Source organism: Orbicella franksi, chromosome 14 (assembly GCF_964199315.1).
Source record: "Orbicella franksi chromosome 14, jaOrbFran1.1, whole genome shotgun sequence".
NCBI classification, from domain to species: domain Eukaryota; kingdom Metazoa; phylum Cnidaria; class Anthozoa; order Scleractinia; family Merulinidae; genus Orbicella; species Orbicella franksi.
The window spans coordinates 18,929,286-18,953,951 of NC_138158.1; the positions used below are offsets into that span (position 1 = coordinate 18,929,286).

The 24,666-nt window shown below is 38.2% G+C and overlaps 2 protein-coding genes and 1 long non-coding RNA gene across 3 annotated transcripts in view; 2 read left to right on the forward strand and 1 right to left on the reverse strand.

Moving 5' to 3' along the window:
* Window positions 1-13,115, forward strand: part of LOC145468547 (transient receptor potential cation channel subfamily A member 1-like) — a 31,899-nt gene extending 18,784 nt beyond the window's left edge. The window contains exons 21-30 of the mRNA XM_081452285.1: window positions 489-512; window positions 862-942; window positions 1,587-1,753; window positions 2,974-3,034; window positions 3,579-3,644; window positions 4,033-4,206; window positions 4,636-4,704; window positions 5,628-5,738; window positions 7,470-7,585; window positions 8,456-13,115. Coding sequence (XP_081308411.1) covers window positions 489-512; window positions 862-942; window positions 1,587-1,753; window positions 2,974-3,034; window positions 3,579-3,644; window positions 4,033-4,206; window positions 4,636-4,704; window positions 5,628-5,738; window positions 7,470-7,585; window positions 8,456-8,600 — 1,014 coding nt within the window. The 3' untranslated portion in view covers window positions 8,601-13,115. The remainder of the gene's footprint in view (window positions 1-488; window positions 513-861; window positions 943-1,586; window positions 1,754-2,973; window positions 3,035-3,578; window positions 3,645-4,032; window positions 4,207-4,635; window positions 4,705-5,627; window positions 5,739-7,469; window positions 7,586-8,455) is intronic.
* Window positions 13,116-15,714: 2,599 nt separating this feature from the next.
* LOC145468572 (uncharacterized) lies at window positions 15,715-20,535 on the reverse strand. Its single transcript, XR_014042224.1, has 3 exons — window positions 20,289-20,535; window positions 19,451-19,534; window positions 15,715-15,977 (listed from the first exon to the last, which is right to left on the reverse strand). It is a non-coding gene; the product is annotated as an uncharacterized LOC145468572 (long non-coding RNA).
* Window positions 20,536-23,089: 2,554 nt separating this feature from the next.
* On the forward strand, window positions 23,090-24,661 carry LOC145468570 (uncharacterized). Its single transcript, XM_081452306.1, has one exon. The coding sequence runs from the start codon at window positions 23,225-23,227 to the stop codon at window positions 24,494-24,496; it is 1,272 nt and encodes a 423-aa protein (XP_081308432.1). The 5' UTR covers window positions 23,090-23,224; the 3' UTR covers window positions 24,497-24,661.
* The last annotated feature ends 5 nt before the right edge of the window (window positions 24,662-24,666 follow it).

Below are 24,666 nucleotides of genomic sequence, written 5' to 3' on the forward strand. Positions count from 1 at the left end.
TGACGTGCGAGAAAGTGAAGGAGTAGTGCGCTGGCGGTTGGGGGAGGGGTGGTGGAGAAATTCACAGTCGGTCGTTTAGACTATTTTGTAGTAGCAATAATGGTGTTTTCAGATACTGCAAAGCTTACAGACGTGTGATTCGCTGGAAAACCAATCTTTAGGATTTGTCGGGGGAAAAATATACATAACCAATGTCATTATTATTGTTGTTATCATTATCATCATCATCATCATCATCATCATTACTCTAGACAAACGATTTAATGTTATTATTTGTAGTTACTTGTTATTAAAGCAGTCTTCCAATGCAGCGTGTCTTGGAACGAAAATGCACCAAGCCATGTTTATCCCAAGGCGTGTTATATTCCGTTATACTTGGCAAGTTTTCCAGCAACTTGTGAAGCTACAAAACTGCGACATCATATTGTTATTTAAGCCTCTATACTGAATAAAATAGCCCTATTAATTGTGTATATTTTTTTTCTCAGGAAACGTGTACCAATTCAGATCTGGTAGGTACTCCTAATCATTCTGCCACCAAAATTACCTTTTCAGGTTATACACGTTCGTGTATTAGAAAACTGGATTTAGTAAACCACGGTGAAAATCTCATATTGTTTTTCTTTCGCAACATTTAAGTCTTCAAAATTTATCTTAAGCCGCCTATATCAAGATCTAGAGAATAGGACGATTGGATAGGGATACTTTTGACCAATGGGAATCCATATCTATTTCTAGATTTGAATACCCCTGTTTAGTGCAACTAACTTTGATAAATAAAATCTGCACGAAATCGAGGACGTAGTCAAATGCCTACGATATATCGGAGTTACATGTATTAATATTTTGATTTATTTTTAGGCAACCCAGCTTATGAGCGCTGTTGTTTTAATTGCGGTTGCCATTCTAATGATCAAGCATATTTTTTCACTGATACGCAAGGTAAACCTTCTTTTTTAATAACTTTAATGATTAGTAAAGTTTCGTCTTATTATGGGTCAGTAGCCTGCGAGCACGCCCTTGAGGAGACCCCGTACTGCAAGAGCTGCTAAGATTTCGTTTTATTTATTTAATCACCATTATCCGTTTCGACAGTACAAGAGCTGCCAAGATATTTTACTTGCTAGCCTCTCGTTGGCGTTCTGTTAGTTAGGGGTGGCGAATGGTAAAATCCGAGACTTGCCGAGACGCCGAGACGCTTGGTTAAAAAATTCGAGACCGAGACTTCAACGATTTCGTAAAATCCGAGCCCGAGACTCAGTGCAGAAAAAAACCGAGCCCGAGACCGAGCCCGTACTTTAGTTGGAGCGTAGTGCGAACCGTTTTTTGACACTGTGCTAGCCGCTGTGGAGTTTTAAGGCGTCAAAGATACAAGGTCTTCCACCATACCTTGGCTCGGCTGGATGTCTACTACCTGGTGCCCCTGTCTTTGTTATTTAGTGATTAATTAGTTGCTGAAATAAATTTCTTTGGTGCTGTTGCACAAGATGAACTTTTTTTTTTAGGGTTCTTATGATCTAGTCATTGTTTTGTGACATGCATTTTGTTTTTAATCGCGTTTCTAATAAACGCCATTTTTCTTGCAGCGCATGGCATACGTGCTCAACTTCTTAAATTACGTGGAGTGGTTATGTTACATCGCATCCTTTGTTTACGTCATACCAATATGTGACTGCAAGAAAGGTTATAAAACGGAGGTGGGCGCTATTGCGCTATTCTTTGGTTGGATGAACCTCATACTTTACTTCAGAAGGTAGGTTGTGGATATTTTGGTAACTTTTGGGTATCCGTGTGATTGCATTTAAGGCCTGGGTAGTGGTTAGTGAGACAACTTTGTTAGGCAAATTACTTTGACCTTATTAGAGCGGAAGCGATTGCTATTATTACATTGCTACTCTAGCGACTAGGTGAAAATCTTTTAGGATAAGGACCTCTTTCAATGGGGACCCCCTGGCTGGAGAGGATTGTGACCTTTCCTTCAGCTCCATAACTCGGATAGGACAAGGGCCTCGAGCGTTCTCTAACGGGGATTTCGACCCCCTGAGAGAGTTGCGGGATCATGTCCCTCTTGGCAGAGAGGATTGTGACCTCTCCTTCCTATCCCTAACTCGAATAGGACAAGGGCCTCTCTAGCGGGGATGTCGACCCCCGGAGAGAGTTCCGGAATCATATCACTTTTGGCAGAGAGGATTGTGACCTTTCCATCAGATCCCTACCTCGGATTGGATAAGGGCCTCTCTAGCGGGAATTTCGACCCCCGGAGAGTGTTGAGGGATCATGTCCCTCTTGGCAGAGAGGATTCTGACCTTTCCTTCAGCTCCCTAACTCGGAAAGGACAAGGGCTTCACGAGAGAGTTGCGGGATTATGTCCTTCTTGGCAGAGAGGATTGTGACCTCTTTGTGCCTTGCAGTGTTAATTTGTAGTCCTGAACTGTGCGAGCATTTTTTTAGAGCACTTTGTCTCCAACTTCCTTTATCCCACAAGTATGTTACTGTGTATTTTTTGCTGTCTTTGGGTTGCGAGCATTAACGGATCATTAACGAAATTAACATTAACCAGCATTAACGAAAATCCTAAACATGGATTTCAATTACAAAATGATGGATGGCCATTTTTGACCTTCGCAAGATTAGCTAAAACGCTTGCGTTGTTGGAGGAAAGGGAAGTGAAGACTTTTCCATATCACCCTTCAAATTTAAACACATTTCAAATACAGTCAGCTCCAAGAATATATTGGTCCACCCAGACCACCCCAGTACACCTGTTTGTCGTGGGTGGGTGCTAGGAAGAATCGTGGTATTGCTGGGTGAAATTTATTCAGACATTCATGGAAGTTAAAGCAAATTGTTGGAGTGCGAGCATTCTGGCATTCTAGCTAAACAGTTAATCAGTGAATGCATTTAGACTTAAGTTCCTAATGACTGATCTTTCATGGTCATGACTCATGAATTTTCTTTCATCATTTTATTCAGGTTGTCATCCTACGGCCAATACGTGATTATGCTGACTACCATGTTTGTCACACTTGTCAAGGTGAGGAATCAGTACACAAATGGGCAAACGGGCAGACAAACAGACAGGGAGGCACACAGGCAGACAGGCAAACAGGCAGACAGGCAGACAGGCAGACAGGCAGACAGGCAGACAGGCAGATCTAGAGCGACAGATCTAGATAGGCAGATCTAGACAGGCATACAGATATACAGACAGACAGACAGACAGACAGAAAAGTCTAGACATGTAGATCTAGTCAAACAGATCTAAATAGGCAGATGTAGAAAGGGAGATCTAGGCAGGTAGGCGGACAGACAGACAGGCATGTAGACAGACAGTTAGACAGATACCCTAGTATACGGAAAAAACAGACAGACCATGACAGAAAAATTAGACAGTAAAAACGGACAGATAGTCAGTTAGACAGGCGCCGGCAGACAGACAGACACACAAAAAAACCGTCACGCAGACATACAGGACTCACAGTCAGACATTCTGGTTGCAGAGATATCACCAAGAAGGGTTTCACAGTAAGACTACTTCGACAGTATTTAATTTACTTCATTCCATTCATTTCTTTAAGGTTCTGCTGTTGTGGGTGCTGTTTATTATGGCATTTGGAACAACGTTTTATATGATTATGGATCATGTAAGTTCTCTTACAGCTGACTTAGGTGCAAAACAAAATGAGTAACATAGTACTTTAACAAGCATTGTACTACCAACTCTCTCAAAACGGACACCATTGTAAGGCGGAGACCTCCAAGATGCCGAGGATAGGCGAAAGCTTGGAATTAAAAGAATAACAGTAGCTCAAGACCTCAGTCGAATCGTTTACTTTCCAAAACGGAAATGTGGTCAAACACTGTTTGAGTGTGACAGTAGCAGCAATTTATTTTTAAACAGATAGAAGTGGTTTTTTTTTCAAACTCCAGACAATTGTTTGTATTACATCAGTGTCCCAAGGACGTCTGTCCACCATTGCCCAGTAGTCATGTTATTTAATTTGTTAAGTGTGGCGACTTTCTTGTTTGCAGGAACACTTCAGTAACTTTTCATATGTTCTGATGACAATGTACGTAATGACGCTGGGAGAATTGAACTACCACGAAGATTTCTTTCCTTGGGATGAATTGCCTTTTCCAGCCCTCACCAACATTTTGTTTGTTGTCCTTGTTCTCGGAATGCCAATTATTATGATGAATATGCTGGTATGTTCGTAATCTGCTTCGTCGACTCATTGAATTTTACTTGTCTCCCTTCAGGACTAATGGTTTCTTCTAATACTTTGATGCCTTTGGGTTAAGATAATTACCATCGACTTATAATAATTTTAAACTGTTCAGATAAGGAGTGCTTAAGTTCTATACGGCTACGTCGTAGTTGTAATAAATCACACGTTTTTGTCGTATAGCTTCGCGTCAGACTAATTCTATAGCCTTTTTAACCGTAGTTTTATTTAGTCTAATGTAATACTTATTTTACAATATAATTTTCTACGATTAGGGTCTTGGATTTCCTATTAGGATAGGTTAGTTAGGTGTTCCCAGTTAGCAAACGTAGACTGTTGTACTGTAGTAAGCTAGGATGATTGACACAATAATAAAGTTATTGTTATCATCCTTACATCATTATTTTAGGTTGGTCTCGCTGTTGGTGATATCGACAAAATCCAGCAGAATGCTCTGATGGACCGCTACGTATTACAGGTAATCCCGCGGGACACGGGGCGCTTTCCATTCGACCAAAACTTTCGGAAACTTTCGGAAATTTCCTGAAATTCTCAGTTGCAAATGGAACAGCATTTTCCACAATTTTCGTAAAAGAGGAGAACCTCGCGAGATATAACCAAAATTTACAAAAATTTCTCACTAAGAAGTCCGGTTCTATTTGACTTTAAGCCCGAAATTTCTGGAATTTTCGGTTAAATGGTTTGCATGCAGAAAATTTTACAATTTTCGGATTTTCCAAAAATTTTCCAAGAAATCGTTCGTACCATTTGCTCCCGTTTCAAAATTACGGGAATTGTTTGGTTAAATGGAAAGCAACCCATGCAATGTTTATACACCAACACAATGGGCGCCAAAATGGAGACTGCAAATTATAAATGTCATTCGTGACAAATGTTCTTCGTAGATAACATCAAGTTTAATTCAAAGTTACCACTTTAACCAGTCAAAATCACATGGACAATCTAGTGAACCATCAAAACTTTAAGCAGATTCATGTAGCTGACGCGAACGCGAGAAAACTGCGCGAGCGAGTTACGATTGGTTTTGGTTTTACTTCTGATAGGATGAAAAAGTTGCGCGAATTTTTTAAGCCAATTGTATAGCGCAGTAATGCACAATCAACTATTTTTCTACGCTCAAGTGAAAAACGCTCTGAACTCAATACGGACTTTTCAATTACGCTATCCATGCTTGCTACTTTTACATCACAACAAGACAGAAAAACCACCACCACCACCACCACCACCACCACCACCACCACCACCACCACCACCACCACCACCACCACCACCACCACCACCACCACCACCACCACCACCAACAACAACAACACAAAAAAAGAATACAAAACTAAAGCAAGCAATTATAAAACAATGAATTTCTCTTGTTTTGTTTTTTAGGTTCAGTTACTCTTGGATATTGAGAATTCTCTACCACTATTTATTCTTAAGCGTCTTCAAGTGCACAGTTACTCTGAGTGCCCAAACGGCCCCAAATCGATCAGAACAAAGGTAAGTTACCGTAAATCCTATCTGAAGCTCCCCCCCTCTCAACTCTAATAAGCCCCCCTTTTTCCAAGGAAGAAAGTTATTAAGTCCTTCCTCTTCTTTAAGACCCCTCTCCTCCCTCCTTATTCCACACAGTCGAGTTAGTAAACGATAGACTGTATCTGTAGTGTAACCACGACTGTAACACTTCATATGGACTGATCCGGTATGGTTTATTCACGTACTGAAGGTTCGAATTTGTTTTTGATCTTCGGCTGCATGACCTCCAACTTCATGTGCTTGAACTTTTCACTTTGCGGTGTAGTTCTTTATGGAGAATTGATACCATCTTCTAGCTGTGTGTTTAAATAAGCCCCCCTCTCTCATCAGCCCCCCCCCCCCAAAATGCTTGACCTCCAACTTCATGTGCTTGAACTTTCCACTTTGCGTTCTAGTTCTCTATGGAGAATTGATACCATCTTCTGGCTGTGTGTTTAAATAAGTCCCCTCTCTCATAAACGCCCCCCTCCCCCCTCAAAAGTGCTTAAAATAAATAAGCCCCCTGGGGGGCTTAATAGAGGATTTACGGTATAAATCCTTTATTATTGGAATCCCGATTTCACGGACGCTCGATTTTTTCGAACCCTCCTGATATCTCGAACCAAAGTCACTTCTCTCCCCCTAGCCAAACACTGTAATTTTACCCCCGATTTTTCGAACTACCCGATTTTTTAAAAGCAATTTTCGTTTCCCTTAGAAGTTCGAGAATCGGGATTCTACTGTACAAGTGCGAAACATAATATTTTTGCTAAGTGCTGTTGAAAAGTGGTGTGTAATATCTCGATCGAGTGTATCGACAGCTATAAAACAAGCATATATCCCGACCTATTTTTATTGTCCAACTGCTGATAGAGCAAGGCCTTGCCAGAAGGGGTGTGGGTGGGTTCGGTTTGTTGAGCTATTGTTTATCCCTGTAATTTAGAGCACAGTCATCCCTTATCACTAAAAGTGTCATCAATATTATCCCATAGTTAATAGAGGGAAATGGTTAAGAAACCTGGCAAAGTTCTTTGTTGTATGTTTTTGTTGGCTATTTTGGGTATTGACCCTGCACAAAACCTGGTAAAATACAAAAGGTGGTTAGGTGTGCTCATACAATTAGCCAATAGAAGCATTGCGATTATGTAATTAATGGATAGTCAACGTGCATAAAACAAAGGATGTATAGGGTCAAGGACCTTCCAACGTAAATCTTAGCCTGTTTGTTTGCTTCTTTAATGTTTACCGGGCTTCTTAACAATTTCCCTCTATCAGCTATGGTTATCCCTTAAAGAATTTCGATTGCAAGCTTATTACTGTAAACAAAATATAACGAAAGGCTTAACGCCCCCCCCCACCCTCTACCCTAGGGTCAGAAGTGACTAATCAGGGTAGTGCTAGTCTCCAGTTTGAGTAGCATGAAGTGACTAGGAGTATTTCTACTTCCCCCTGGATGGGATGCTAGTCCATCGCAAGGTTACTCACGACATTAAATTCGGCGGAACCGATTAGGGTTCGCATGAACACGTAGCAGTGACTCCAGCCAGGGCTTGAACTCAGACCGCTTGGTGCGATGTCCAGCTCACTAACCATTAGGCCGCCGCACCTCACCGGAAATTTTATATAGTTTTTAACTGTTGTAATAAAAAAAAAACTGATCAAAGTTTGCGATGTTTGAACTTGTGCTTTAAATGAAACATTTTGATTGTTCTGTAGCTCGTGGATGCTCTTGTGTCGTTTGGCAAACCAGAGTCCACTGAGGTGGAAGAATCGGAAGAACTGTCACCCGGCATGGTACAAATCCTTGCAAGGCTGGAACAACAGGAAAAAAGGTTGGTGTAAAATGTCAGCACTAGCATAAGTTCATTAGTTTGGGCCATTTCAGGAGTTACCCTAGGTTAGGTTTTAGTGGGTTCCCTGATCCTGCGAAAATGAGTCCCTGTATATTGATAAGCGTCTCCCAGTTACATGAAAAGATGGCGAGACCTTATCGTAAAGACTTCCTACGGTCAAACGTAGTGAGATCCTGGGTATTAGATTGGCGGGACTTAAAGAATAGTGAGGTGGTACCCCCGGTTACAACAGAGGAATTGGTTGGTGCAGACTTGCTCGCTTCTAGCCAGCCCTTTTCCAGTCCTAATTAGACAAGAAACCATCTATAGGTATTTCTTTTTGTACGTTCATTGCGTATGTTTTTCTCTCAACCCGAACAGAATTTTTGCATAAAATTAGATCCTCTTTTGTTTAAATGACTGCCTTTCTATACTAGATAAGTTTATTATTGCCTGCGAAAGTTTTAACACGAGAATAGAGAGTAAACCTATATTCAGAGGGAGCAAGAGTTCCGCATGACTCGATCAAAGGCTAGATCTTGCGCTTTTGTTTACTTAACGATTAAACTCCTATTTAGCCCGAGGTTGGGGGAGGGAGGGAAGGAACAACAAGTGTCCCAGAAGACTTCAAGCTTTTGTAATTTGAACGATATTCCAAGCTTTGAAACTTTTCCTTTCTCCATTTCTTTATAATTGAGTGTACGAGTTGCAGTTTGTTTGGAGAGCCTAATATTAGAGAGTTTAGTGTCGACCGCGTTACCGTTTTTGGGGGTGTTTCTGGCCGATTAGCCACGCTTGTTTTCCTAAGAATTCTCCGTCACCGCTCACGAACAATAATCATTTTATGTATGAATTATTTTTTTCTTTCAGAGCGGATAAAATGTACAACATGTTAAGAGATCAGGCTGAGTTGTTGAAGGAACTGAATCAGTTGACTCGCGTGGAAGGAGTTAGTTCTCGAGACGGAAAGAATGGAAAAGAAAAGAACCAAAAATCAGGGTTGTTTGGTTTTTAATTCAAAGGAATTTAACCGAACACTAAGGGAAAAAGTTTGTGAATGACTTTAGAAGCGAGAACGAGGAACCTCCATTAAGATCTACTTGTCTTAGTATGGTGAAAGTAGGGAAAACTGATAAGTTATTTATTTGCATAACCTGCGGGTCTGGCTTTGAATTAATATTTTACTGAAGAAGCTGTCAATCCATTGTAAAAAGTTTTGAGCTTTAATTATATGTGTGTATTTAGTATGAGCGATACAAAGTTATTTTTTACTAGCACTTATGACTGGCTATGGGTGGAGTGAATAGGTCTGAAATCATATTATAGGATTAACGAAACGGAGTTATGTAGACAGAATTTAACGGCAAGTCGAATTTTTGTCTTCGTTTGACAATTAAGATGGAAGTTAACATAGAACGTAACATTCGCTATTTTACAGTTCTGTTCTTAGTGCCCAGGCCTTTCAGCAGAAACGAGGCAAGAGAGTTCTTCGTTATGATACGAACTTTACTACTTAGTTATTGCCACCATGCCAGGTGTGGCGGATAGGGCAGCAACGAAATCACGCCACCCCTGCCTATCCTTAGCCAGTTTTTCAATGCTGCTCCAGTTGTACTTGAATTCATTCAACTCCTTCTCAACCGTTCTGCACCATGTTTTTTTGGGCTTCCTCCTCTACGTTTGCCCTCTGGTGTCCATCGCATTGCAATTCTTGCTATGATACGAACCTTGTTACTTTTAAAATGTAAATTATTCTGCTATCATGCTTCTGTAAATAGTTGCATTTATCTTCATCATCACAAAGGGCGCTTTGCATGTAACAAAAAATCGCGGTTCGAATTTCCGGACATTTAATTTGCAACGGCGATATTGAACAGTACTTTCCGAAATTTTAAGGTCAAAAACCCTTAAGGTATACCGAAATTTTCTTAAATTTCATCCCGAGAATTTCAGTTCGATTTGATTTTGCTCCCAGAATGTCAAGCCTTTTTCGGTTGAATGACTGGTATTTCCGAATTTAACAATTCTCCGATGTTCCGGAAACCTCCCAGTGAATTTCCATGCTATTTGCACCTGTTTTGAAAGTTCCTTAATTTTTTAGTGTCATGGAAAGCGCCCCAGGTCAACCCAGCCAAGATCAACCAAAAACTCGTTATCTTGCAGGGATTAGATTACATTTCAGTGAACTGTAAAATGGTTAGCAAATTTGAAATTCTTTTATAGCCGTGTTTTGCGGCCCAGTTCAAGCTTGATTTGCAATTGAAAAGAATAATCATGCTATTATTTATTTTTGTATAACTGCGAAATTTACAACCACCCCCCGTATTAATTTGCCCTCTCAAAAAATTTTTGAAGATATTTAAGATTGCGTGGCAGCATAAATTTTACAGCAATCAAAGATTAACAAACAATCATAATGCTTATTTAGGTGGAAGACTCGTTACTACGAAGGCAATAAAGTAATGAGGTCTAACAAAAAAAGTGATTGTTTTATGTATATGTACACAGATTAGTAAAGAATTATCAATAATAAATTTAATTTCTATCATATGAGACTAAAACCACATTTTATTTTACGTCTTCTCGCCTTTAAAATTACCCTGGCGAGTCGAGTGACTTGAGTTATTTCAAACATCTTCATTCCTTCATTGCGCTAAAAAGATCCTTGAATAGAGGATCGAAATTGCTCACATGAAAGCAGGCCCTGAATTGACCAAAATGGGGAATCGCTAAACGGTTTTAGAGCTGCAAACCATGCGCTTTGTCAGGTGACTTTTACGAATACGCGCCAAGCGATCTCCTGACCTCGTCGGAGAGTGGGAATGAACAACCTGCCCAGCATCGAAAAAAATATCAATGAATAGATAACATGACCAGTAAAACAATTCATTTGATTGGCAAAGTGAGTGATTTCCCGAAGAAAACAATTTCCATTTGAATCCGTAATCGCTCAATGGAAGCTCGCTTTGCAAATCATTTTACCTCGCATTGAGTCATCAAGGAATCAGCATCGCAGTTTATTCCTAACTGTGATGAATTTATAGACTTTTTTTGCGTGACAAATTTATAAGTGGCACGTTGGGAAAAAGGTAAGGTTCCCGCTTGCTGATCTGAAGTTGGCGGGATGAGGTCGCCGGTTCGAATACTGGTTTGGCACTGTTTTTTTTTCCTTAGAGCTACTGACAGATGGTTAGCAATGGTTTCAAACGTGAAACTGTCAAACCGGTCGATGGATCGAATTATACACCCATCTTTGTTTTGTACTAAATAGTTTTTAATTGGGTAGCTTTTTTTAAACGTCTAATATAAGTTCATCGCTTTAGTAGCCATTTTGTTCGCAATGGTCTGGCAAATGTAGCCCCTCACGCGAAATTACCACCAAAAAGTAAATTTTAGGACCTCGAAAGATCGACCAACTGACAGAGCGAGTGAATTATTTCTTCCCCAACTAACTGCTCTAACTCATTCTAACTACTGCGCTATCACTCGTTAAAAAGGAACATTAAAGGGTCCTCAAAGGGAACACAGAAGGAAACACAAAAGGGACCAAAGTCCGACGCGCATTGACAATACAGAAAACGGAACGCTAAAACGGGACCTCAGGGGAACACAAAATAAAAGGAACTTGAAAGGGGGAAAATGAGTATAACCCATAAGAAGACACGGGAAAACAGACAGTGCGCAATGCTTTGGGAAGGCCACGTTGAGAACGAAAGGCAACTTAAATTCACGACCTAATTAATAGCGGGGAAAATGCTCGTCGGAATGAGGGATATACGGCTTAAAACTGTAAAGATATGAATTATATCTATTAAATGGCCTAGCTATTGTGTATATTTGACTCATACCGGCTCACGTGATCTCCACATAAACAAAGAAAATGCAGAACGTTTTCAGTGCAAAGCGTGCAAAGCGTGTTGTCGTCAAGATTGTGAGGTATTTGTTAGCTGATTGGTCCAATCGTATTTTCCATATTCATGACGAATATTGCTGACGTGGAGTGGTTGTTTGTCATTTTGAAATGTTTCCTGTCTGAATAAGATGTGTACTGTTCCCTTCTACACGAGAAGGAAATTCTTACTTTGAAGAAGAAATGGCGAACACGTTTGGGGAAGGACAGTCGATTGACACCCATTTCTGTCAATGGTTAGTATCAACTTCTTTGCACTCTAACTTTGTAAGTGATATATCTATCAGAAATACCGTCGCCAAGTCCTAGCACGCGCGCTTGACAGACTCTGTTTACGTTTCGTGTTGAACTTAGAACGAACTCATTCTTTTAGTAAAGGAGAAAAACTTACGGAAGAAGCTAGTTTAGGAATCATTCGAGATCTTTCAAGTTCATAACGGGTTATTTCAATGAGAGTTTGGGTTTCTTCATGAAAATGACGACGTTTGTCGGTCAAAAGTTGTCTTTTACTTGTCCAGCGCGCACTCGTGTTTAACAGTTCATTGTGAATTCTTTTACTTCTCCTTTACTCGTTTGTTTCCCGACTTGGATTTTTTCCTCACCGAATTTTTATCCATTCTAATTTCAGAGAGTAAACGCCTGAAGACAGGAAAGTCAGGAAACCGCGAGGAGATTCAAGCAGATTCGGGATTTAAGCAGGGATGATGAAGACAAAGTTAAGAAATATCATTTGAGACTTTCGTTAAATTGAAATCTTTCCGATAAGAAATGGCAGTTTAGCAAATAGGGAAGACATATTCGAGTTCAAAATTTTATAGTCTAAAATCAGTTTGGTTGTTAAAATTGTTTGTTTTTTTTCTTGACTGAAATACTTGCATTTGAGTGACATTTCAGCACGAAAAACATTTCAATTCTATAGTGAATGCTAACTATCTCTGCCATTTTTGCCGGAAAGGTTTCAACCACTTTCGAGTTATCATTTAGTACATGTTTTCAAATTGTGGAGAGTTTTATTTCTTTGATCGAACGATCATCAACTTGATTGAATTTAAGTTTATCGGTTGGCATTCGCATGCTTTACTAAACGTATCTTGTCAAAGTCGACAATTTTTTTTTCAAATTGGCGTAAGAACATTCGCTCAACTCTCCTACGTTTGAAAACAGGTTACTAAGAGATGACCTTTACAGAATATTGTGAGGTGGCTCTGCATGTTGAAATCAAACCGTGATAACAATTGGCCTACTGGTTACTCTGATCATGTCAGTCATAGCAAATTCTGTGAGAATATAAACTGGGCAAACATTTCAGCGTTGAACATTTTAATTGGCCTTGTTCTCCAAAATCGCACTACGCAGTGACGTTTTACAAAGGTCCAGTTTCAATTTATTACGTGAATTGTCTGTTGGAGAGTGCCCTTGCACAAAAACAAAAGTAAATATCTGTTCGTGGAAATTGTTTAACTTTGCAAGCTTATCGTACTCGGTTTAGTTATCAAACACCGTTGTTAAAGATCTTTTCTACTTTTCAAATTTTAAAATTTTCAGATATGAAATTAAAAAGTCTCTAGATCGATTACTCCATTTACAGTCAAATACACGAAAACATTTCAAAATTTCTCTTTTTTGTTCATAAAGGTCACCGAGCTTCTACAAAAGTAGCGTGTTCTCATTCGTTTATGATATGAAATGTGTATGTTAAAAGAGCAATTTTATTGGTCAAAATTTATTAAAGACCAAATGTGTCTGAAAATTATGCAACTTGAAGTTAATTAAAGGTGCTCATGTAGTACAACTCTCAAACGATTTTTATCGTTTCTTTCTACGTCAATTGAAATTTCGAAACACTTTGACTTATTCCAGAACCGTTAATGATTTCTTAGTAAACTTGAATTTGTTAGCAACCTCATTCAAGTTAAATCCTAAATATTTGAAACATTTTGTTGACATGATCACAGCGTATTATTGAACGTTTCCTTTGATGTTTCATTCGTACTTTTCTGGCGGTTTTATGCACCATAGTAACACGCGCAAACATTTCTTTTGTTGAATTTTTTAAATTCCAGTTCAGTGTGCACTGGGCATGCAGAGCCACCTTGAAATAAATGATTCTAGAAGAGGATATTGGGTTTCTGGATTGATCTTGGTGTTTTGAAGGTAGTGGGTAGGTTACGGGAAGATATTCTTTTATACATTTCCGTACGGAAAACGATTGGTTTAAATTGTTTCTTCGGAAGGGGACTTGAAAATCCTTCAGAAACCAAATATATCCTCTTGCTTAACTTCCAGCGAGGCAAATTCTGTCTGTTGTCAAGCAATTGTTTTCAAAACTGCTTTTCAAAAATGTAGGTCTAATTGTCTGATTTTCCAAATTTTCCCGACTGTCATTTGTATTTTAAGCTTTAAAGTGGCTTCAATTTTGTGACTATTCTAAAGCTATCATTTGGTCTGCCGAACATTTTTAATTCGAGATCTAATTTCTAGATTTGCTCCTTTTCAAAAATGTAGCTGCAACTGTTTGATTATTCAAAGATGCTATTGCTTTCGTCCGCAACTGACAGCTATTTTCAATAAAAGCATTTACTATTACATCTTTGATTTTGAAGACTTAGCTGCAATGCTCTGATTCGTTGAAAATGTTATCGCTATCGTTTGTCATGAACAAAAAATTGTGAGCCATTATGTAGTTTCGATTGTGTGATTCTTCTAAAATGATATGGCGATCGTTTTCTACGGACAATTTTTTGAACATTTGCTATTGGGTCTATTGCCTTTCAAGGATGTTATTTATTCGATTGTCTGATTCTTCTAACGTGCTATTACTTTTGTTCGCATATGACAAAGTTTTACCACAAGAATCTAAGAGAAGCTATACATTTTGAAGCTTGATAACCAGACATTAACCTTTAATACCTCGCTGGAAGTAATTTCTAGAAGATAACGAAGCAAGCCATGAACGAGTTTTCTTTAAATTGGCCTATAATTTGTCGGGTTTTGACTTTTTATCTCGGTTAAAAGTGACGGAAGTTCTAAAAGATACTAAACACTAAGACTACATTGAAGTGTTATTAAATTTCATCTCGTATGAGTAATTGGGTTCATGGCATGCCTTTGCTATCTTCTTGAAATAAATTGGATGATGATATCACGTTAAATAGTTTAGCTGTGAATGAGGGGCTGCTGGAAATTTATTTACCGAAATGTGACGAGCAACTTAAAACATCTACAATGTTTCTGCACAACATTGAGAGGATGGCGACATTTTGGAATCGTTATAGTTAAGAGAGTTCATATAGTTGGGGCGCAAGTTACCCGGCTATATGTACAGACTTTCTTAAATATTTCGATTTAGAAATGTTTTCATCCTCTCAATGTTATCCATAAACATTTCATTTGCGGAAATTTTAACTTGCTCTTCTCACTTTTGTAAATAGTTTTCTAGCTGCTTGTCGTTTTAAGGCAGGCTATTTAACCAGATATCATCAGGGAATATACCATCTTCAACACAAACAGACATCTATTGGATTCAAAATCTTAGTTTTATTGACAAAAAACTCCTATGTTTGGAATCAATTTTTCCCGTTAGTTTGTGTTCAAGATGGTATATGTTGAATTTTTTTGGCGGGAAAAATTGAAGGGGTTACCCCCTTAAAATTTTTGTCAAAAAAGTTGTCAGGGGAAACGCTGTGCAAATCTTTTCCAATTTTCCCGCCAAAAGTCTTAGTATATATAGGGCAAATTTTTTTGGTCACACCTTTGTAATTAATTTAATTTCAATAAAATAATTAATTATTGTAAGTAAAAAATTAAAGATGAATAAAACACTTGTTGCGAGTAATTCACTGTTTGAAATATTTTATTGACTTAATAAAGATTACAAAAGAAATGCACACCTGAATAAGATGTTGCATTTATTGGCTAGAGTTAAGTGTAAGTGATAACTAAGTAGTTTATATCTTTTTTTAAAAAAAAATGGCGCATGCGTATTTTAAGCGCCCGTATTTTTTCTAAGTCTTTTGGCGGGAAAACTAAAAATTTCCAAACAGATGTTAGTAAGAAGTAATTTTTTTAAAAAATTGGCGCATGCGTATTTTAAGCGCCCGTATTTTTTCTAAGTCTTTTGGCGGGAAAATTGAAAATTTTTAAACCTAGTTTATCAAGTGAAAGAACTTGGCCGAAAAAAAAAATCATCTCAGACTTAGCAATCGATAAACTACAACTGTTAAAAAAGCTTAGTATTTATTCGTGTGAAGTTTTTGTCCAAATAAAATTCTTACAGGAAATTCTCTGTAGTTTGCATTTAATCTTGCAGAAATTCTCTCAAAGCGTAATTTTCAACAGTCTGATGAGGAATTAGCAAATTCTTCCTAGCGACAGCGGGTTTCAACTAATTTAACTACCTTTCGGAAATATTAATAGTTTGTGTTTGCTTGTCCGTCTTCGATTAATTCTGGCTTGATGGCGCTGAAGAGAAACCCAAGCACTCTGAAAGAAATAAACAAAGAATGATTAGAGTGATTAGAACGCGTAGGCTACATCATAGAAGTTGTACAAAAAGCGGTTTAGCTACGCGAAAGAGAAAACATGAACATTCAAAGCTACAATCAAGGGTAAAAAAAGAATTTTTACTATGCTGATGATTATGTTTATTCTTGTGCTTGTGCTTTGGCTTCCCTTTAATTAAGGTCATAACAAAACTCTAGCGATGGTGTGAAATGTAGAAAACATCAAAACAATTCCACACTGTCAGACAAAATAATAATTTCCATTTCCGAGTTGTGCTTGTTTACTGTTGACGACTACTTTCTAAATATAATAAAGTGAACATTTCGATGTTCGTGCAGACTTAATGATTTACTATTTCAAAACGCGCTCTCCTTCCCCGAGGAAATTTGTATCCCTAATGTCACATTTTGCTACAAGATATATCTTAATTTCGAATTAGAAAGCACTAGATTAGCGCGAAAAACTGAGCGAATCTGACCGAACGAAAAATAGCGCAGCCTTGTCGGCCGTAATATGTAAATTATTTTGAATTTTTAAAAAAAGGTATAACTTACAAGGTATAACTTACAAGGCAAGAAAATTAGCTACAAGACTTCTGGTAAATACTAAACGAAGAGAATTTTCATGAGTTCAATTTGAATTCTTTCTGATAAATTTTTCCGCCTTTTACACAAGCAGAATTCGAGTATTTTTTTTTGTTTTTGTTTTTCTTCTCACCGCATCAGTTGTTGATACTAGTAGCACATCGAGTTCACGTGCCTAAGGTGGGACAGTACAAATTAAAATATTTATAAAAATAAATCCTACTTTTTGTCACTTCGCATTCCCATTCGTTCAGTTCTTTAGTATTTTGGTAGAGCAATATTCAAATAAAAGCTCGCTTCTGGAGAAAAACGTTACAAAAATTACCTTTATTTCCGCCTAAAACTTAAAAGAACAAAAATATCGCTAAACAAACGGTTTGATAAGCAGAACAATAGCCTTGAATTCATTATTACACTTTTTCGCACATTCTTTCTGACATGCAAAACAACAACATGCGATTTTTTTTTCGTGTTTTAATTTTGGCGGAATTAAACGCTATCTTTTGTAGGATAGAATAGACACATCAATGAAACACATCCAGATAACTGCGAGAAATTTTAAGTCCATTTTATTGGTGTTCTCTTTAGGTTTCCTAGTTAGTAAGATGCTGAACAGTAATATGGTCGTAAAACTAAATCATAAACAGCTATAAACAATCTGCAATTATGGGCTTAATCAGCTATCACCGCATAGATCTCAACCAATTGGTAAATCGGTAAATTACGAACAAGGACGTATAGGAGAATCTTTGTTTACAATATTTGCGTTATTAGCATAAGCGATACAGTTTCTGATGGAGCTACAAAAACATAAGTTCTTAATATTGAAATGGAACAGCAAGATTAACTGGCCCAAGGAATTTGAGCCCGATGAATTGAAAAAGTTTTGTGCGACACGGGTGTAAAAGCACAAAATTTTACAAGACTTTTTAAGACACGCCATCTAAGATGCAGTTCTTTTTCACTCCTTCAGACAAATTATTTTGACAGGTGTCCATATCAATGGACAGTTAGAGAAATTTGGTGAATCAATTTAGTTCTTCGGTTAGCAAATAAAGAGCATAAAAATTTATAATTTCCTGGATAACAATGTCTCTGAGCTGTCATAGAAAACGAATATTATTGTGCCAGTTTCAGAGGTAACAAATAAAGTGACATTCGTTACTTCTCGCTTCTCATTTTATACTCTTCATGTTGTAAAGACTTGATTTTGAAAAACAATACAAAGCTCTAATTCAAACGTTTCTTTTCCCCTGCTCTATAACCTTTAAGATTTCTGATGCTGGTCATGTGAATAAATCATTTTTTTGTTGATAAAGGAGTCATCAATATAAATTTTTCATTTATAAAACTGTCAAGGAACAGAGATAATTCACAGTTAAATTTCAAAGCATCGTCTGAAACATTTCAAAAGAGGTCTAAAAAATTTTTCATAAATCCACCATTTGTAAAGCTCGAAATAGTGTTTATATTAGAAGACATCAATCTTATCTGAACCAAAGGTCGACAATTTCCGCACAGCCACGAATCAGTCTTTTAGTACATACATAATCCTAACAAGACGGCACCCGATTAATTTTTCGTTAAATATCAAAAGCGATATCACAAGCAAGTAAATGAATTGCTAATTATTAGAAAATCAAATATTTCCTTCCGTGAAGCTATACTCTAATCACGATTTGGAAACAAGCACGAAGAACGTTTGCATGTTTCAAAAAGAGCTAATAAGACAATGTTACTGCTTGAGCCAGGCGCCCCATTTTTCTTTCTGAATCGCTCAACTTTATTTCACTCGGTTTTCGAAAAGCCGATATTTGTTTAAAAGGCAGTTCCCTTACTTCCTTGTTAACCATCCGTTTAAAAAGACCTTAATTAACATCATTTTTTCAGAAAGGGCAACTTTCAATTTCAAAAGGTAGCTCACAAAATGTGAATAGCTCTGCATCAAAAGGCATCTTCAAATTTCTAAAAGGCGGTACATGCAAAAATTTCCAAAAAAGGTATCCGCACATATTTTTTTCTTTTTAACAAGAGCACAAATAGGCGAAGTCAAAATTTCAATCAGGCTTCTACAAAGCTAACTCGAAAATCCACGAATAAAGTTTAAAACCCACGCCTAAAATTCCAGAGGGCGACTGCAATATTTCGCAAAGACTTCTACCAACTTCGAAATGATGACAACAGATTTTCAAAACGACGTCTACAAATTTCAAACAGGCCTAGTTACGGGTTTTAGAATTGTGTCAGCAAAACAAAGAGAAACGCATCTACGCATTTCAAATACGCGCCTTCAAAATTCAAAAGGCGTCTCAGAAGTTTTCACGAAAAGTGTATAAGCCGCATACAGATTACTTCAGCTCTCAAAATTGTGTTAAATGTTAACAAAGACGATCTCAAAATTTAAAAACCCTTAGCCGATTAACAAATTTTATCCTACAGAAAAAAACAATCACGAGGCTTTATTAAAGCACGGCTAAACTAGCTTGCTTTGTCTTTCTTGTAAATAATCACATAGTCATTGTTCTTCCTCAGACAGCCGGAAGTACTAAATGTATTGTGAACTTCCTGGTGACATTGGTCTCTGATCATGATCATGATAAAATTCACGCAACTGCGTCACTATACAATGTGGTTAAAATTTTAACCGATAACTTGGATATCAGCACGCCCTTCCAGACACTTATTGTTATTTATTTAATCTAGTTATATGCATAAGCGATAATGGTCCGCCTAGATTAACACTCGCCATCCGCGGCCAAATAACATGCAATTTTAAAATGAAGGAAAGTAAAGATTGTTGTTGTTGTTGTTGTTGACACTTTTTTATTTACTCCACTACATTGAACTAAACAAAGCAATCAAATCTACCCATAATTTTCATCATCCGGTTAACGCCATCTTTTCCTCCAATTCTTCGATCTTTCCATCCAATACTGTGTTCTTCATTTGTCCCTGAAGAAATATAAAATAGAAATTTAAAGATCTGATTTTATATTTGTGGTCTAATGGGGATTACTGAAAGAAGACCTGATTATCAAGTTACAATTCCCTCCACTCTCCAATAAAAACCCTCTCTAGGCAATCGTGTAAGTCGCGATTTACGTATTTTGTTCATGATACGTGAGCATTCGGCCTTCTGCAATTATTAAGCTCGCCTTGCTGATACTTGGAACATGTCATTTCGTTGCGTTGAAACAAGTAAAAGCAATGAACGCACAATGCAAAACTGGAACGAAAACAAACTTCACACAGAAACTCAATAAGTTTCCAATCACGGTTGGTCGAATGAATTAACCCCCTTGTCAGAAGCTCCAAATGTCGACGTTCATTGCTGAGTGGACAAGGCTTAACTGATATTTATGGAGTGCTAATTGTTTCGAAATGTTTACTAACTGTTCATGGACAACGTTCGAAGGAGAAAAAGACCAAGTTACCCTTATTAAATACACTGGTTTTGTGTAAGCCGGGTCTAAAATACAGGTCACATTCCACAGGTTAACAATAGAAATCCCTACTCTACTGATGAATAACTATGCCAAAAGTTTGCTCTCGATCTAAAACAACATTTCCGCCGAGTGCTAGGGCTAATTAGGGCTAGGACACTGAATCTTGGTGCTGTTTATTAATCTGTAGCACAGTGACCTGTACCCTGATCTGTTGAATGCGACCTGTAGTTTAGACCCGCCGTTTTGTGTACAGTTCTTACCTTGTCAAGACGTAAAGAACGTTTTATTCGAGGCACGTCCATGCAAGGTTTGCTTGAAGTGAATTAACTTTTCGTGGAAGTGTTTGTGTTTCGTAACGGCTCCAAACGAAAGGACAGTCCAAAATGAAAGCTTGGTTCTTGTTCACAGAAGTGGCGAAGAGCCAAGTTAAATTTCCGCGGGTTGAATTTTGAATAGAATGGTAGATGTACGACCAAGGAACCCGACGCAGTAAAGTTTCAGCGATGTGTAATTAGCAATTCAAATTTGCACACGTTTTGCGACCACGCACCGCACGGCTAATTAAATGCATTCGTTTGATTGGTTCGTCTTCTCATTGTAATAAGTGCGAGATATTTAAATTTCATTAGTATTTGAGAAGGAATATGAGTGAATAATTTTTGTGTTTGGAACCTGTGCAAAATTGGTTCCTGGAATTATTCCGACAATTCATATTCTGGTCACAAAGCAGAGGAACATTAGCGAAATCGATTATGACATCCGCTCTAAGACGCAAAATTAAATGTATATAATGTTAATTTGGTTTATTCCTACCCCGAAAAGTTATCGTCGCAGACGTTCTTTTGACTCGTCACGCGTTCCTTTCCCATAAGAAGAGGAACGCATGATGTGACATGATTTGGAGAGGAAGGATTGACATTATTTTGACATTCTGTTTTTTTCTGTTTTAATGCAAACTCATTTTAAGGTTTACTGGATAGAACAGAGTAATGGTTGCCCGACCTCATTCAATCCGCTCTGTTTGATTAGCACTAAAATAAAAAAAGCCTGCGTGTAGCCGTCCACTATGAACTTTGTTTTACACTATTCTGCGTGTAGGCTACATGCGTGTAAGCTACTGGAAATTCTCTTTGAACTGATGCCCTTCTAGAGTAAGGCGCTGTCCACACTTTGCAGGAGAAATTGGAAAACGGTGTTTTCACTCTGAAAACGTAACTTATCAAATATGTTTTCGTCCCCACTCCCCCGAGGAATTTAAAATTCGACAATCACCGGTCAGTTTGGATTTGAGCTTGAGGAAAACTCGGTCAGGGAAATCACATGATAAGCGTCATACAATCGTTTTGGAAAAGCTCCGTTTTTTTCATCGTTTTCCGCGCACACGAAAACGAAAGGCCGGCGTTTGCAAATTCCTCCGGTTTGAAGAGCATTTTCGAAATGCTCCGTTAGTTAGTGTGGTCAATCGGCTGAACCGTAGAAATAAAACCGCGTTTTCAAATTTCTTGGGCGCAGTGTGGACGGTGCCTAAGCCTCCCTCTTTTTAAAAAGCCTTTTGGATGAAGATACTTATACAAGCCTCCCCCTTCCCTGTTACGCCTCCATGCCTTCTCTTTATTTCCTACACAGCCAATTGCCAGAATTTTAATACGCAAGAATGCACTTCTTGGGACAATAGCAGAATGCTTTGTGCTGTTAACACCAAAACACCCGCAAAAGGTCTGATGGCAGGTTAAATTCTACATTTTTATACTTTCTCGACAGCTAACATGGATTAAGGCTTGATTGTCGCTTACTCAGAACAAAGGGATTTCAGCGTACAAACGATGATGCGCAGGGTGAACCAATTCTTGATGTTACTTTTTGCATTTTAGACGCGATGTGGTCTGGCTTTATGGTAAGCAGGTTGCGTTGGACAACAATAGACATCCGTTTACAACAGCGCGTGGCCATATAGCGTTGTTAAACCAGTGATGTTTGGCGATTCCTTGGCAAATGATCTGGTACGTGGTAGGAAATATTGCTGACAATTTACTCAGGTAAATATAAGGAATTCGATTTGATTTAAAGATAAATATGTTCGTAATTGATAGACCACGAGAGACCAAACACTGCATTGAAAGCAACTTCTTGGCCATGAGTTGCTTAACAGGTTCTTCGTGTAAAGTATCTCTAACTCCTGGTAAAAATGGTATATGTTTGTATAGCCTTATCTCTTGTTGTCCTTTCAGAGGGAGAGTGTAATTATCTAGCTCGAGAGAACTCTAGCAGCAATGTGACATTTTATGAACAAAATACCACCGTAAGTCAAAACACAAAATGTTAACGAGCTTTTAATTCAATATTGAATTTCTGACTGGTTGATAATTCTTCAGGAGTGAACAAAGGCGACTGGTGCATGAATTTTCATCAGATGCTAAATAAGCTCAAGGACACTTCCTTTCCATGGCCACGAAATGGAATCAAGTTTGGACAATGAAACGTAGTGGGTACACGTAATTTGTTTTATACGCTTAAAATCGTTAAGTTCCTTACAGCTTGAAAGACTAAGGGCGACTGAATGGGAAAACTGACCCTGAATTGTCAGATACGAGCTGTCTGTTACATGTTTTAGTTTAAATGCTTATAATATTGAGAAAGCAAGAGAGGATGAAGAGTAACAGAATTAATCCCCATAACGAGGCATTCCCTGGGAAGTTCCTCTCAAGTTATTTTTAGAGATCGTACCAAGTCCTTCCGCCGATGATGTAACCAAGCGTAGAGTGTAAATGTTTCCCTAGCGGATGAAACTTTGTGTATAATAAGCCGCTTAGGCTTTCTGCATTATTAAAACTTTCATCGCAGCTATGATTGGCTATTTCTAAACCTTCCTTAGAATTTCCAAAACCGGGAGTGATCTGAAATAAATAACGTTAGAGGGATTGCCGTTAGAAAATAACGACTCTGTATGGGGGATTAACTCTCTTGTTCTTTATCTTCTCTTGCAAGAAGCTATGACTGAGAGGAAAAATGTTTTAGATTAAAAGTCGTAAGAGAAAACGTCATGCTACATATTGCCGGCAGGTTTCGGATATCTGCCCGTTAGTAGACATTTTGATGCATTGATGTACAAAAAGGTGCTTAAAAAAGAAACTTCCATTACATTTTATAAGACTGAAGTCTCTTTTTATTTTGTTTCCAAACAGCGCTGAAAGACTATATGAGGATAATTGTTTCCACAGCTATCATTTTAAGCCTTTTAGCCGTGATATTTTACTGGAAAAGCTGTTCTCTCGATGTGCAATATCATTATATACGATTTACCGATGCAAATCGACTGTTGTACAAATACAGGGGAAACAGCAATCGATCAAGCAAATGCCACAATGTATTAAATCTAATGAGAAATGCTAAATGGATCAAACGTCGAAACCTTACTTCAGTTGATGAAATTCAGCAAAGTCTTACAGAGGTTCAGATTCGAAAAAAACGTGGGATACCGATAATACTACACAGGAGCGACTTGCGATGTGGTGGCGCGCCGTTTTTTCTACATTCACCTCGGTTTGGTTATCAACTTCCCGCCCTCTGTGACATAAACGGATCGGCACCTTGCTGCAATCACGTGACGAGGTCGTGCGGAATCGACCGAGACCACTGTAACTGCGATCAATGCACTGACTTCAGGAAAGAAATTTCAGCCGAGCTGTTTGACTTGATTCCGATACTTAATGGCTGCAAATTTACCAATTTCAGCAGTGAAGAAGCTTGCAGGCTCATGTCGGACAGGATTTCAAGATTGGTTTTGATAGGTGACTCTTTAGTTAGACACCTCTTCAATGCATTGATGATTTTATTTACAAACGATCACCAACGAGGAAGCCTCAACTTAACCCGTGATCATCACGTGGATCATGGGATAGAGAACTGCGAGGGTGTTATGCAATTTGTCGATGGCGGATCCACCTCATGTCACACAAAAACAGTGACAAGTATTCCTTTGGATACCCAAAGATCATTTTGTAGAGGACAAAACAAATTTGATATCTATTTCAAAGAGTACTATAACATGGACAAAGCACCAGATATTTTGGCAACCGTTCGTCAAAATCTTAACAAAGAGAAAACAATCATTGCTATCGGGGTGGGACTTCATATAGATTTAAACGCAGAGAAAGTGCAAAAGTATATTATAGAACCTGTACTAGAAATTAAGAAATCTTCTGGCTCAATATGGCCGTATATATTATTGATTTCAGTGCACGCCCACGGAAGCCTTAAGGATACATATTACAATATTCCATCCCATAACGACCGAATAGCAAGTTTTAACTTAGACATGGAGAAATATCTCTCAGCATTTGGTATTCCAGTGTTTGATACTTTTAATTTGACTCGCGGTGTTCGGAGTATTGATGGTACACATTTTGGAATGGGTATAAACATGATGAAAGCACAGCTTTTCCTGAATTTCATAAAGGAAACATTCTAGAATATATTGCGGGGATTTATGTTCTTGGTCAACAACTTACACAAACATCAGGCGACGAAAAAGATGTCGACCACGATCGAGTGACAAATGATGGTGAAGATAGCATCTTAAGGTTCTTAAGGGTCCTATAGCGATGTATTTGAATTGTGCGTTGCGGGATTTCCCAAGGC